At 41.7% G+C, this 14,129-nt stretch overlaps 1 protein-coding gene across 4 annotated transcripts in view; it reads right to left on the bottom strand.

The window, feature by feature from the left end:
• ccdc88b (coiled-coil domain containing 88B) overlaps positions 1-14,129 on the bottom strand; it is a 62,982-nt gene that overhangs the window by 8,381 nt on the left and 40,472 nt on the right. For 3 of the 4 annotated variants that reach the window (XM_061787753.1, XM_061787754.1, XM_061787755.1), the window contains 2 exons: positions 12,899-13,085; positions 2,170-2,315 (listed from right to left, as the gene is read on the bottom strand). In XM_061787753.1, coding sequence (XP_061643737.1) covers positions 2,170-2,315; positions 12,899-13,085 — 333 coding nt within the window. Of the gene's footprint in view, positions 1-2,169; positions 2,316-11,663; positions 11,761-12,898; positions 13,086-14,129 lie in introns of those variants that run through there. The other variant, XM_061787756.1, reaches the window with a different exon arrangement.

Here is a 14,129-nt window from a genome sequence, read left to right as displayed (position 1 = left end):
TCGGGCAGGAGGTGGGGTAGACCGTGAACTGGTTGCCAGCCAATCGCAGGGCACATACAAACAAATTCGCACTCACATTCACACCTACGGGCAATTTAGAGTTGTCAATTAACCTACCATGCATGTTTTTGGGATGTGGGAGAAAACCCACGCAGGCACGGGGAGAACATGCAAACTCCACACAGGCGGGGCTGGGGATTGAACCCGGGTCCTCAGAACTGTGAGGCAGATGTGCTAACCAGTCGGCTATTATTATTTACATCTGGATCACATACATAAAAAACAAATGTTTAGGTGAGCAAGTGCCTTTTGTTAGAATCATACAATTTCTCATGTGAGCAAAAGTATTGCCATACATGGCTGACAGGTGTGTTTTGTTGCAATTGTGTCCTAATATAATGATTATTCAAACAAAAAAAAATGGCACTGAATTTCTACACTGTGTGAGATTTGGGTTTTGCCTGTGAATACTATACTCGCTTGAGGCGTTTCCGGCATTAAAACCTGTCTATGGGTGGAAAAACAAGCAATTCTGAAGATGATTAAAAAAAAAATGGAAAAGCAATCAGATTGCACAACCATTTGGAATGTCCCAAAGGTGTACTAAGTAACATACGGTGAATGGGTAAATAAAGGAAAACAGTAGCAGTTGAATGAAACATATGTAGAACTATGAAGACCCTAAAAAAAAAAACATCTCGCTGCAGCACCATTCAGAGGTCAGGAGTGAAGGTCATAAACATGAGGAGGAGATGCAAATCATTCACGAATAATTGGAAGATGAGGATGGAATTTGCAAAAAAAATACAGAAATGAGCCTCAAATATTATGGGAGAAAGCATTATGAACTGATGAACCACAAATCAACTTTTGCTAAAGTGAGGGCAGCAAACAAAACATTTTGTCTGCCAAGTTAAATAAATATGTAACCAAACTGATTGGGAGATCCCTTCATCATGCAGTAAGAAATATGCAGACTTAAACCCTATGAAGCATGCATTTTAGTTGCTAAAGAGGAGACTTAAAGGGAGTAACTCCCCGAAACAAACATTTGAAAGTGGCTGTGGTGAAAGCTTAGAAAGGTTTTGTTGTGTCAGTTGCTTATAGGCTTGATGCAAGTCTTATTCACTTCTGTCTACTTTAATTGTTCCAATACTTTTGCTCACCTAATGTTATAAATAATGCTCTATATCTATCTATCTCTACAAATATATCCCTTTAAATAATCTGGTAAATTGCGTATCAGATATAGATATCTAGCTACAGTCCTTGATCATAGTCCTCTTTTAATGTTAAACCCAAATGTTTTGAATGTGCAGAACAAAAAGGAATTGGCCTCAGTGTTCCAATACTTTCTGAGGAGAGTGTGATTTCAGAAGAAAACAAATCATCATGCAATTTAGTTTTTATAATGGAACTGTCTTTGTCCCTTTTTGTTATTTTTGAGAGCTTAATTTGTCATCTGTGACATTGAATATATTTCTGTCGATGATTGCTATTAAATTGCTTTTCTAACAACAGATATGAAGATTGCACGAGGACTAAAATAAACAACCATTGGCCACTTCATTCATCTATGTCCAAAACAAAAGCTGCATCAAAACGATTTTCTTGATACAAAAAACAATAAATATTTTTTATTGAGACTCTTGGAAACATTAACAATATGTTTATTATTGTAGTTTGTACTGGTTTGCTGTAGCTATTTATTTACAGGACCTTTTCCAGGATAAAAAAAATAACAGCTGTAAAAAAAATTGGGAGGGCAATAATGTAATTTGGGAGCAATGTGACTCATTAGTTTTAAAGGGTGAAGCAGCTCTGCATGATCGCTATTAGTTCTGGATAATCTGGAACAAGCCTATTTAACATTTAAAAGCACCACTGCTGAGGGCTGTTGGACTGTGAAACTGTTTCCTCACACACTCAGACCTCCACGTGTATGTAGGCTGTGTCGCATATGAAAACACACACTCGCACACAACCACCGAAAGTCACACGTCCATCCACATACATTATGTACTATTTGCTGCTTGTAGCTTTAATTCTGTCAATCCTGTTAAGAAGCCCTGCAGCCCAAGTGACAAGACCTGATTTACTCTTCAATCCACTCGATCCTCTCGTCAGCTCCTTGTACATGTGTGTATGTGTGTGCGTGCGTGCACTAACTGATATTCTTTCTGCTGCGTATAGTGCTGGTCACGGCGCTCCACGCTCTGCTCCAGTAAGGCCCGGTTCTCCTTCAGAAGACTGCGGTTCTGTTCGGCTAAATGTCGGTTCTCCTCCTCCATGTTCCCCTTAAGCTGGGTCAGTAGCTGCGCGCGTGCACACACACACGAACAAGACCAGAACTCACTGACTCTTCAAAAAATATACAGTGGTCCGTTATGAGTTTAATTCGTTCCATGACCATGCTCGTAACTCAAAACACCCGCATCGCAAATCATCATTTCCCATTGAAATGAATGGAAAGGCAATTAATCAGTTCCAGCCTTCCCCCAAAAAAAGAACAAAAAAATTATAACGTGTATTTTAAGGAGGAAAGATAGCACTCCATAATATTGTACTTTATAAAACCAGACAATAATGACAATTAAATAGAATTAGAAAATAATGAAACATTTTTTAATCACACACACCACACTGTTTTGGCCACTCTTTGGCGGTGAGCGCTCAAATGCAGAAAACGTCGTACGCACAAAAATATCCAGATGTATGAATCTGTGCGGCGGCACGGTGGTCGACTAGTTAGAATCTTGGATGGCAGTTTGTCAGATAAAGGTGTTTTGCTGAGCCTGCAAGCTTGATTTTAACCGCTGAGCCGTAGTCATCAGTTCCTGCGTTGATTGGCTGTTTACATAATCAGCATGCTTGGTAAAAAAGTGACAGCTGATGTTGTAGTCCTCTAAAACCACAATGGTTTCTTAACAAATTAGACATACAGTCTTTGACCGGACTTCAGTGAAAAAGTATTTAGTAGTCCATTCCATATTCAACACTCGGCACTCACTGTTGACTTTTCTTTTCTTTGGCCCACTCATGGTTGAAGAAGGGTTCAGAGCAGTAGCAGAGTAAAAACAGAACAGCCAAAGTCAAGTCAATGTATCACTGTACCTACTGTGCTACCTGGTGGAACCACTGGGCATTACAGCACAACCTGGTGGAATAATTCGGCTTTACAGGACAAGGTTAAATGAATTTAGTCATATTGATATGATTTGGGCGATTCTGTACCAATCTTTGGCGTGCCGGATTGAAATGATCAATGGGCCGGATTTGGCCCGCTGGCTGTAGTTTGCCCCCCCCGAGATAGACACCTTGATATACTGCTGAGGCGTTATTATGATGGGCAGACCTTGCCTCTTTGCAGCAGCCAATCATATTGCAGTTGGGCATTTCCTGCCTAGAGCTCAAGTGTAATCTCAACTCCTCTTTGAGGTACTCACTGTGGCACTAATATTAGTCATTCTATACAGAGTAATGACTGTGAGTACTGTAATACTGTCTGTCTACATTTGCTGCTGAACCATGTGTTCAATCTGTTGCTTAAAGGGTTAAAGCACCGCAAAATAGGTGCTAGTTATCATTAGCATTGAGCTAGGAAAAGCGTTTCATTAGGCAGTTGTTTGGCTGTTTTAAATAAGCTATAATTGTCTTTGTTTTATGTTTAGTTTGACAGTAAACTTTAACTAGGCGTGGCAATAGCTTAAAGCCTCTTTTTTTATGACTATTTGCTAAACCTCTGCTTTTTGTGAAGTGAGGTCAGTTCCACCATACAGCGCTTGTACTGGATCTCAAGTCTGCGGTCGCTAGTCAAAACGAAAAAAATCGGTCGGCCGATGGCTCGTGTCTAAAAAAAAAGAAAAAAAAAGTCACTTATATCTCAAGGCACATCTGTATTCCAAAATTCCCCCCAAAAAAGGGCCCTCTGCGCTAATAGACGTGACATCGTTTTTCCTCCCCCTCAAGTGGCTTTCTTTTCCATTACTTTTCCACAACACACACTGAGTGCAGAGCAGTCGTGGCATCTGTAAAGCTGAGTTTGGGAGTTTAAAAGGAAAGTGCTGCTTTATGCATTCAGTCCATCAGTCACGCTAACTGGAAGAGCGCGTGCCACGTTGTGGGGGGAGAGGAATTGAACGGAAAGCTTTTAATGTGTATTTATTTGATGTGGGACAAACAACAGAGTAGTGTCCAGCAAAGTAATAAAGAAAAATACAGCAACCTCGAGCTACCCTTTAGTGATTGACAGATGCTGTAATACATTGGAGAAATAAAATAATAGTTTGTCTGTGTGTGCCCTGCGATTGGCTGGCGACCAGTTCAAGGTGTAGCCCGCCTCTCGCCCAGAGTCAGCAGAGATAGGCGCCAGCACACCCGCGACCCGAGTGAGGATAAGCGGTACGGAAAATGGATGGATGTATGGGTTGTATATCAGGGATGCCCCAGCGTTTTTTTTCAGAAAGGGCCACATACAGGAAAGTGGAAGGAAGAAGAAGGCCACTTTGTTGCATTTTTCTCAAACATTCTAAAACCAACATATACGAAGCAGTTAAATGGATGGAGAGTAAGGAATGCGTACAAGTAGGAGTATGTATGGAGGAGTAATGGAGCGGGACGAGAGCTGGTGCTGAAATAAAGTCAAGGGAAGCAAGAGAGAGGACTAAATGGGAGGGAAATGAACTGTTCCTTCTGCATGCAGGTTACTCGCCAATGGATGAACTAACAGCTGTCTGAAAATTGCCATTGTCTGTTTACATTTAAACTTCTATTGCTGCAACCAACCAAAGTGATGCATGATGTAATTGCGAGATTATAAATTCACCATCCCGGCACCTTCATACTGGTCACCGGAGAAGTTTTCCTCCCTCTCATTGACGAACAAATTCACACAACATGGCGATTGTGCAACAAGAGGGAACAAAATTCTGGACTTCCCATGTGGCAAATTCTAAACTGAAGGGAGCTTTTCTTATGTACTTCAAAGACAAAACAACATTTATTTGTTTGTTTTTAAAATGTTTGTTATTTATTTATATGCTTATTGTTATTCTTAGATTTTATTAAGACTTGTATTATTATTACTATTATTAATAATAATATCATTATTGTTATTATCATCGTGTTTTATGTTCGATCTTATGGACAACATTTTTTTATAGAAGTGCCCTATTAAAACGTGTGATAACCTGTGAGATTCCAAATGTATTTTCCATCCATCCATCCATTTTCTGAGCCGCTTCTCCTCACTAGGGTCGCGGGCGTGCTGGAGCCTATCCCAGCTGTCATCGGGCAGGAGGCGGGGTACACCCTGAACTGGTTGCCAGCCAATCGCAGGGCACATAGGAACAAACAACCATTCACACTCACAGTCATGCCTACGGGCAATTTAGAGTCTCCAATTCATGCATGTTTTTGGGATGTGGGAGGAAACCGGAGTGCCCGGAGAAAACCCACACAGGCACGGGGAGAACATGCAAACTCCACACAGGCGGGGCCAGGGAAATGTATTTTCATTTAATTTAAATTTCTTGTATTTACAGTATGTGTGAGCTCTTCTAACATTTAACTCTTTATATTTTAATAAAAGTATCATGACATCTTGTAATTGAAGATTAATTTCATTTTTAAAATAATTTCAAATAAAAAGTGAGCTATTGTAAAACATTTTTTTTTTTACATTTTAATTTTTAATTTAAAATAAATGTCAACATTTTAACTTAACTCAAAACCTACTGATGGGAGCCATTTTTTTATTTTTTTTTTTATTATACATGGCAGGCCAATATAAAACATGCAGCAGGCCGGACGGACACCCCTGTTGTGTATTAAAGTGAAAAGATGATACATAAATTACAGTAAATGTTTTTTTAAGTATTATTTATTTGTGTGGAAAAATTTTATTCTTTCATTCATTATAAAAATTTATTTGTATAAGGCATCCCCCTCATAAAGCCTTTTTACGTAATAGAAGCCTGGTGTTCTCTATGAATAAACATTCCCAGCCACTATATAAAGAACGATATTATGTCAGTTCATTCGGTAGCTAGCGTTTAATGCAGCCCTATGGGGGGCACAAGTCAGTGCAAACTGTAGGCCGGTCCCAAGCCCGGATAAATGCAGAGGGTTGCGTCAGGAAGGGCATCCGGCTTAAAACCTTGCCAAACAAATATGAGCGTTCATCCAAAGAATTCCATACCGGATCGGTCGTGGCCCGGGTTAACAACGTCCGCCACCGGCGCCGTCAACCTGCAGGGCGCTGTTGGAAATTCAGCTACTGTGGGTCGAAGTCGAAGTCAAAGAAGAAGAAGAGGTGGAAAGCGGGTTCTTCGGCAGAAAGAGAAGAGGAAAACACAGAGCCTAGAACTGAATGTGGGGACTTTGAATGTTGGGACTATGACAGGAAAATCTCGGGAGTTGGTTGACATGATGATTAGGAGAAAGGTTGATATATTGTGTGTCCAGGAGACCAGGTGGAAAGGCAGTAAGGCTAGAAGTTTAGGGGCAGGGTTTAAATTATTTTACCATGGTGTAGATGGGAAGAGAAATGGAGTCGGGGTTATTTTAAAAGAAGAGTTGGCTAAGAATGTCTTGGAGGTGAAAAGAGTATCAGATCGAGTGATGAGGCTGAAATTTGAAATTGAGGGTGTTATGTGTAATGTGATTAGTGGCTATGCCCCACAGGTAGGATGTGACCTAGAGGTGAAAGAGAAATTCTGGAAGGAGCTAGATGATGTAGTTCTGAGCATCCCAGACAGAGAGAGAGTCGTAATTGGTGCAGATTGTAATGGACATGTTGGTGAAGGTAATAAGGGTGATGAAGAAGTGATGGGTAAGTACGGTATCCAGGAAAGGAACTTGGAGGGACAGATGGTGGTAGACTTTGCAACAAGGATGCAAATGGCTGTAGTGAACACTTTTTTCCAGAAGAGGCACGAACATAGGGTGACCTACAAGAGCGGAGGTAGAAGCACACAGGTGGATTACATCTTGTGCAGACGATGTAATCTGAAGGAGGTTACCAACTGTAAGGTAGTGGTAGGGGAGAGTGTGGCTAGACAGCATAGGATGGTGGTGTGTAAAATGACTCTGGTGGTGGGGAGGAAAATTAGGAAGACAAAGGCAGAGAAGAGAACCATGTGGTGGAAGCTGAGACAGGACGAGTGTTGTGCAGCTTTTCGGGAAGAGGTGATACAGGCTCTCGGTGGACGGGAAGAGCTTCCAGAAGACTGGACCACTGCAGCCAAGGTGATCAGAGAAGCAGGCAGGAGAGTACTTGGTGTATCTTCTGGCAGGAAAGGAGAGAAGGAGACTTGGTGGTGGAACCTCACAGTACAGGAAATCATACAAGGAAAACGGTTAGCTAAGAAGAAGTGGGACACTGAGAGGACCGAGGAGAGGCGAAAGGAATACATTGAGATGCGACACAGGGCAAAGGTAGAGGTGGCAAAGGCAAAACAAGAGGCATATGATGACATGTATGGCAGGTTGGACACTAAAGAAGGAGAAAAAGATCTATACAGGCTGGCTAGACAGAGGGATAGAGATGGGAAGGATGTGCAGCAGGTTAGGGTGATTAAGGATAGAGATGGAAATATGTTGACTGGTGCCAGCAGTGTGCTAGGTAGATGGAAAGAATACTTCGAGGAGTTGATGAATGAGGAAAATGATAGAGAAGGGAGAGTAGAAGAGGCAAGTGTGGTGGACCAGGAAGTGGCAATGATTAGTAAGGGGGAAGTTAGAAAGGCATTAAAGAGAATGAAAAATGGAAAGGCAGTTGGTCCTGATGACATTCCTGTGGAGGTATGGAAGCATCTAGGAGAGGTGGCTGTGGAGTTTTTGACCAGCTTGTTCAATAGAATTCTAGTGCGTGAGAAGATGCCTGAGGAATGGAGGAAAAGTGTACTGGTGCCCATTTTTAAGAACAAAGGTGATGTGCAGAGCTGTGGCAACTATAGAGGAATAAAGTTGATGAGCCACACAATGAAGTTATGGGAAAGAGTAGTGGAGGCTAGACTCAGGACAGAAGTGAGTATTTGCGAGCAACAGTATGGTTTCATGCCTAGAAAGAGTACCACAGATGCATTATTTGCCTTGAGGATGTTGATGGAAAAGTACAGAGGTCAGAAGGAGCTACATTGTGTCTTTGTAGATCTAGAGAAAGCCTATGATAGAGTACCCAGAGAGGAACTGTGGTACTGCATGCGGAAGTCTGGAGTGGCAGAGAAGTATGTTAGAATAATACAGGACATGTGCGAGGGCAGCAGAACAGCGGTGAGGTGTGCTGTCGGTGTGACAGAAGAATTTAAGGTGGACGTGGGACTGCATCAGGGATCAGCCCTGAGCCCCTTCCTTTTTGCAGTGGTGATGGATAGGCTGACAGATGAGGTTAGACTGGAATCCCCGTGGACCATGATGTTTGCAGATGACATTGTGATCTGCAGTGAAAGCAGGGAGCAGCTGGAGGAACAGTTAGAAAGATGGAGGCATGCACTGGAAAGAAGAGGAATGAAGATTAGCCGAAGTAAAACAGAATATATGTGCATGAATGAGAGGGGTGGTGGGGGAAGAATGAGGCTACAGGGAGAAGAGATGGCAAGGGTAGAGGACTTTAAATACTTGGGGTCAACCGTCCAGAGCAATGGTGAGTGTGGTCAGGAAGTGAAGAAACGGGTCCAAGCAGGTTGGAACGGGTGGAGGAAGGTGTCAGGTGTGTTATGTGACAGAAGAGTCTCTGCTAGGATGAAGGGCAAAGTTTATAAAACAGTGGTGAGGCCAGCCATGATGTATGGATTAGAGACAGTGGCACTGAAGAGAAAACAGGAAGCAGATCTGGAGGTGGCGGAAATGAAGATGTTGAGGTTCGCTCTCGGAGTGACCAGGTTGGATAAAATTAGAAATGAGCTCATCAGAGGGACAGCCAAGGTTCGATGTTTTGGAGACAAAGTTAGAGAGAGCAGACTTCGGTGGTTTGGACACGTCCAGAGGAGAGAGAGTGAGTATATTGGTAGAAGGATGATGAGGATGGAGCTGCCAGGCAAGAGAGCTAGAGGAAGACCAAAGAGAAGGTTGATGGATGTCGTGAGGGAAGACATGATGGCAGTTGGTGTTCGAGAGGAGGATGCAGGAGATAGGCTCTCATGGAAAAGGATGACGCGCTGTGGCAACCCCTAACGGGACAAGCCGAAAGGAAAAGAAGAAGATTCGGTAGCTAGCGTTTACACAACAATGACCTAGAAATGGAACATGCCAGGTCAGTCGTTTTCTGCATCTGTGCTTTCACCACTTTGGAATACACAATACAAGCACAAGACCCCCTTTTTTAATCATTCTATTAATTACAGCTCAAAGTGTCAAACAACCTCCCCCATCTTTGGGAGGAATCTACAATATTGTCTTATGGCACTGATGATTTTCTCATTCACATTTCTCTCCCCGACCGTTAGCAGCACCGCAGCAGGTTTGTTGTGAGTCTGAACACGCTCCAAACATTGCATTAAAAGCACCGCGCCATGGCATTCTGCCACTATTTATTGGCTTTCCGTCATGCATTATGGAAACGTAGAAAAGAAGGGAAATAAGAGCTGAAAGGAATAATTCAATGGCTATAGAGAATGAAAAGCTGCTTGCTACCTGGCACTGGGAGAAAACTTGAATTGATTAATACCGAAGCTAATTTGTCGGGTTTGACAAGCCAAGTGTGCGTTATTGGTCAGTTTGAATAATTCCGAAAAACATGCCCAACCCTGGCATAGTTTTTGGTGTTTCTCGTCTATTAGCACACCAAATGTTTTTCATTAGAGGAGCAGGTTGAGGCAGCCTATCAAAACATCTCCCGCTTGGCTCCTTTATGGAATCAATTTGCACATCTGTAATCAGTCAGGCGACTTCAGACTTCAGTGTGCGAGGAGCATTTTCAATACTTAGCCATAGTTTGACAGCCTTACGCAGAAGATTAAGGCTGATTTGAACTTAGTTCTACAAATCACTTTTCTTCATGTGTCAAAGCTGACGTCAGCTTTTATCAGGTGTGAGGGAAGTCTGCTCTGATGAGATGCTAATGATTCCACCCTGACCACGGCTATGTAAAACAGCCTCTAAAACCTGCCATAAATTTCTAATATGTTTGGTTTAATTGCCCAATAATGCTTCAAATAAATTACTTTTATTATTCCGAGAGTGTAATGTTTCTAAGTGTCTCCACCGTGAAGCATTAAATCCTTCTTTGCATGCAAATGTTCAATTGGCAACTGCAATATTAAACACCCGAGTGCAACTGCGCTCTGAAGGTGTGTGTGTGTGTGTGTGCATGCGTGCGTGCGTACGTGCCTGTGCGTGCTTTCCAGCTTGCTTTACAACACTTGTGGGTTCTGTGAGATTTATGGGTAGCAAATACTAGACCCCACACATTAAATGGTTGTAGTTAAGACTGGAATTGTGGAATTGCGCAGTGAAGTCGCCGTAAGGGATTAGTGGGCGTATTGCTCCAGGGCTCCCCCTACAGTTGTGAAGGTTAATTTACCTTTGAGGTCAATACAATTCGACAGTGGTCTCGCAACATCATTCTTGTTTACAAGCAGGCAAGTTATGTATTGTCGAGACATTTGTTGCTGAACGGCTCAAGAAAAAGATGCCTTTTAATTATCTTCTAGCTTGTGTAGTGGCACTCCCCACAGAGGATACAATTCGTGTTTTGTGCATGAATAATTCACTCGATATTAAAGTTATAAGTCATTTGGATATCTAATATGTTTATTATGACGGTTGTATTTTGCAACAAAACTGAGCATAATTATTCGGTTTGTTAGTGAGGATTATGTAAAAACTGGACAACCTATTTTCACAAAAGGTTTTAGAGGACACATTTGGTCTTTTTGGTTATTAGCTGTAGCGGCATGGTGGGCGACTGGTTAGAGCATCTGCCTCACAGTTCTGAGGACCGGGGTTCAATCCCCGCCCCCGTGGAGTTTGCATGTTCTCCCCGTCCCTGCGTGGGTTTTCTCCGGGCACTCCGGGTTCCTCCTAATTCCCAAAAACATGGATGGTAGGTTAATTGAAGACTCTAAATTGCCCTTAGGTGTGAATGTGAGTGCGAATGGTTCTTCGTTTCTATGTGCCCTGCGATTGGCTGGCAACCAGTTCAGGGTGTACCCCGCCTCCTGCCCGATGAGAGCTGGGATAGGCTCCAGCACTCCCGCGACCCCAGTGAGGATAAGCGGCTCAGAAAATGGATGGTTATTAGCTGTGTCGTGGTTCAAAAAAAAACTTTTTCCCTAATCCCACAAATGTGCCCGTGAACAGCAGGCTCATGTGGTATAGAATAGTGTTTCTCAACCTTTATTACATCAAGGCATACCTCCAAACAAAAATATCGCAAAAAGTCAATACATTTAATTGTTCTACTTGTCACGATACGCCGCTGACATTTGATCACAAGTGTCAAAGTCAAGGCCCAGAAGTCAGATCTGGTCCACTGCAACCTTACAGTGTGTCTACTTCATGTTTCTTGCTAAATAGATTTCAATAGACAATAGTTGTATACGAGTGACTCAACTTACAAGTTTTATGAGACACCAACCATTGTTAGGTCAATTTTTTTGCTTTGACTTGAGAGGAAATATTTGAGATACGAGCACTTTATGGTGGTAATGAACACAACTCACTTCACAAGAAGCAGCGGTTAGGCAGATAGTGAACAATTCTTCCAAAGCGAGGCTTCAAGCGGTTTAATGCCACTTCCACTTGATGTTTACTGTCAAACTAAATATAAAAAAAGAGAATTACACATTGTGTATTAAAAACAACCACAAGCTTTGCTTTAGATAAGTCTGTTTAGCATAATACGCACAAACAATGCAAAATGCCATAGACGGGCTATCGAATACCATCAGTGTTGCGGTGTTATAACAATTTAAGCAACGGATATTTGATCCCAAATAGTGCTGCAACACCTAATGTAACAATACTCACAGGCATATATTCTTTATCCTCTGCGAAGAACAACTAACATTACTGAGGCAAACTGAGGAGTTTTGACTGGCTCCTTTTACAGGTATATCCGTATGTCTGTATAATACTGCCCCCTTGTGGCTAAGACACACACACCAGAAGAAGCAGTACAATGTCCATTGATTTGAAGCAAAAAAAAATTTGCTAAACCTTGTTGCTTTACATTCTATTTAATTATGACAGTGTATATTTTGATAAAGTACAATATTATAGAGTGCCTGTTTTTCTTTTTACAGAACATAATATAAACACGTTTTTGGCAGGGAAGCTGGACGGATTAATGGCATTGCCATTCATTTCAATGAGGAAAGATGATATAAAATAGGAGTGTTTTGAGTTAGGACTGTCGTCACAGAATGAATTAATCTCAAGGCACCTCTGTACTGTACAGTAAAAACAATCAAATGCAGGGGCAATGGTGTAAATGTAAAACTGAGATGGGGAGATAATACATTCATATGGTTTTCATACTGAGGGATCAACGATGATGCAGCCTGAGACGAAAATTAGTTTGACAACCCTGGCATAGATAGGGTAGATGAACAAAGATATATTATTTGTACCAAGTGAATTGTTTTCGCACCAATCAAATAAAATTGGATAATTTCTCTGGTTGGGATTCACTGGCATAGAAATTAAATGGCTTGCTGTTACAGTCCACTCGCATTGGGGCCGAGTTGGACAGTGACTGACCAGATCCAGCGGATGAAGCTGCTGTCTAAAAATCCTGCTGCGTGTTTCAGAAAGCATTGATTTTTTACTGGAGTGGAACATCATCAATCAAATGTTTTGGATTAATTGGCTTTGTTGGAGGTCTTTGATTTCAATTATCTCACTACCACTATTGTAGTGGCCTGCGAGAGGATGCACACGTGTGTTGGGTTGATACCTGATATTGGCTGGTGAGGCGGGCGTTGCTGAGGTCCAGACTCTGGTTGGCTTCCCTCAGGGTGCTGAGCTCCCCCTCCAGACGAGTCCTCTCCAGCAGTGAGGTGCTCAGCTCCCCCCTCAGCAAGGAGCCCTGAGCCAGCAGCTCTGCCTGTGACGCTACCAACTCCTTATGCTGGGCCTGGAGCCTGAACACACACACATAGGGGCTTTAATCAATGCTCATGTCCTGCAGTGTGTGTTGGATCATGTGCTATTTAAATTTAACTAATTAGTATATTATTACAAGACACAATGAGTCATACACAAAGTTAGATTTTATATCTTATATCAGTTTTAAAATTATTTAAGATCACACTCTGGTTTTACTCTATTGCCTGCAAAGCAGTATGTTTATTTAGGTAAGCTACCATCTCTTGTTTGTTTTTTTGCGATGTTCATTCACATCAATCTTATTTTTCTGCACACTCAGACCAACTCCCACGCCTCTAAAAAAATAAAAAGTAATGAAAAATAAATTCTATCCGGCCCGGTACTAAATGACCTGACCAGCCAGGTGGTTGAAGACCCGTGCTCTACAGTATTGTACTTTATAAAATCATATAGTAATAGCATAATGAAATACAATGTAAAGAGTTCAAAAAGCTCCTTCTGGTGTGAAAAACCTGACCATAGGGTGGCAGTATATCACAGTCATCCAGACACCAAAGAATAAGACTTTCCCAACTACTTTAAATGACTCAGTAACTACAATAATTTAAGTAATTTCATCATTATAATTTCTTAGAGGATAAAAAAATATATGCCTCTATATTGCCTGTCAACATGTGTTGCTGCACTTTTTGGGTTACAATATCCATTGCTTATTATGACAGCGCCAAATAGATGCTATTCGTTAGTCCCTCAATGGGGTTTCCCATAACATGTTAGCATTAGGTTAGCAGAAAGGCAAAGTTATGTGGTTGTTTGAAATCCAAAGTGTGCATTTTTTCTTTATTTATGTTTAGTTTGACAGTAAACTTGAACTGGGAGTAGGATTAAACAGTTTGAAGAATGCTTCACTATCTGCCAAAATGCTGCTTGTTGTGAAGTGAGTTGAGCTGAGTTCATACAGTCCTCTCAAATATTTGCTTGCAAGTCAAAGCTAGAAATCGTCCAAACGACAGCTACTATTTTGAAAAGCACATGGCGGGTGACTTGTAACTCAAAGCACTACGTTATACTGAAATAAG

Source organism: Phyllopteryx taeniolatus, chromosome 10 (genome assembly GCF_024500385.1).
Source record: "Phyllopteryx taeniolatus isolate TA_2022b chromosome 10, UOR_Ptae_1.2, whole genome shotgun sequence".
Classification (NCBI taxonomy): Eukaryota; Metazoa; Chordata; class Actinopteri; order Syngnathiformes; family Syngnathidae; genus Phyllopteryx; species Phyllopteryx taeniolatus.
The sequence above is the reverse complement of the archived record's forward strand: the minus strand, read 5'-3'. Positions and strand labels throughout refer to the sequence as shown.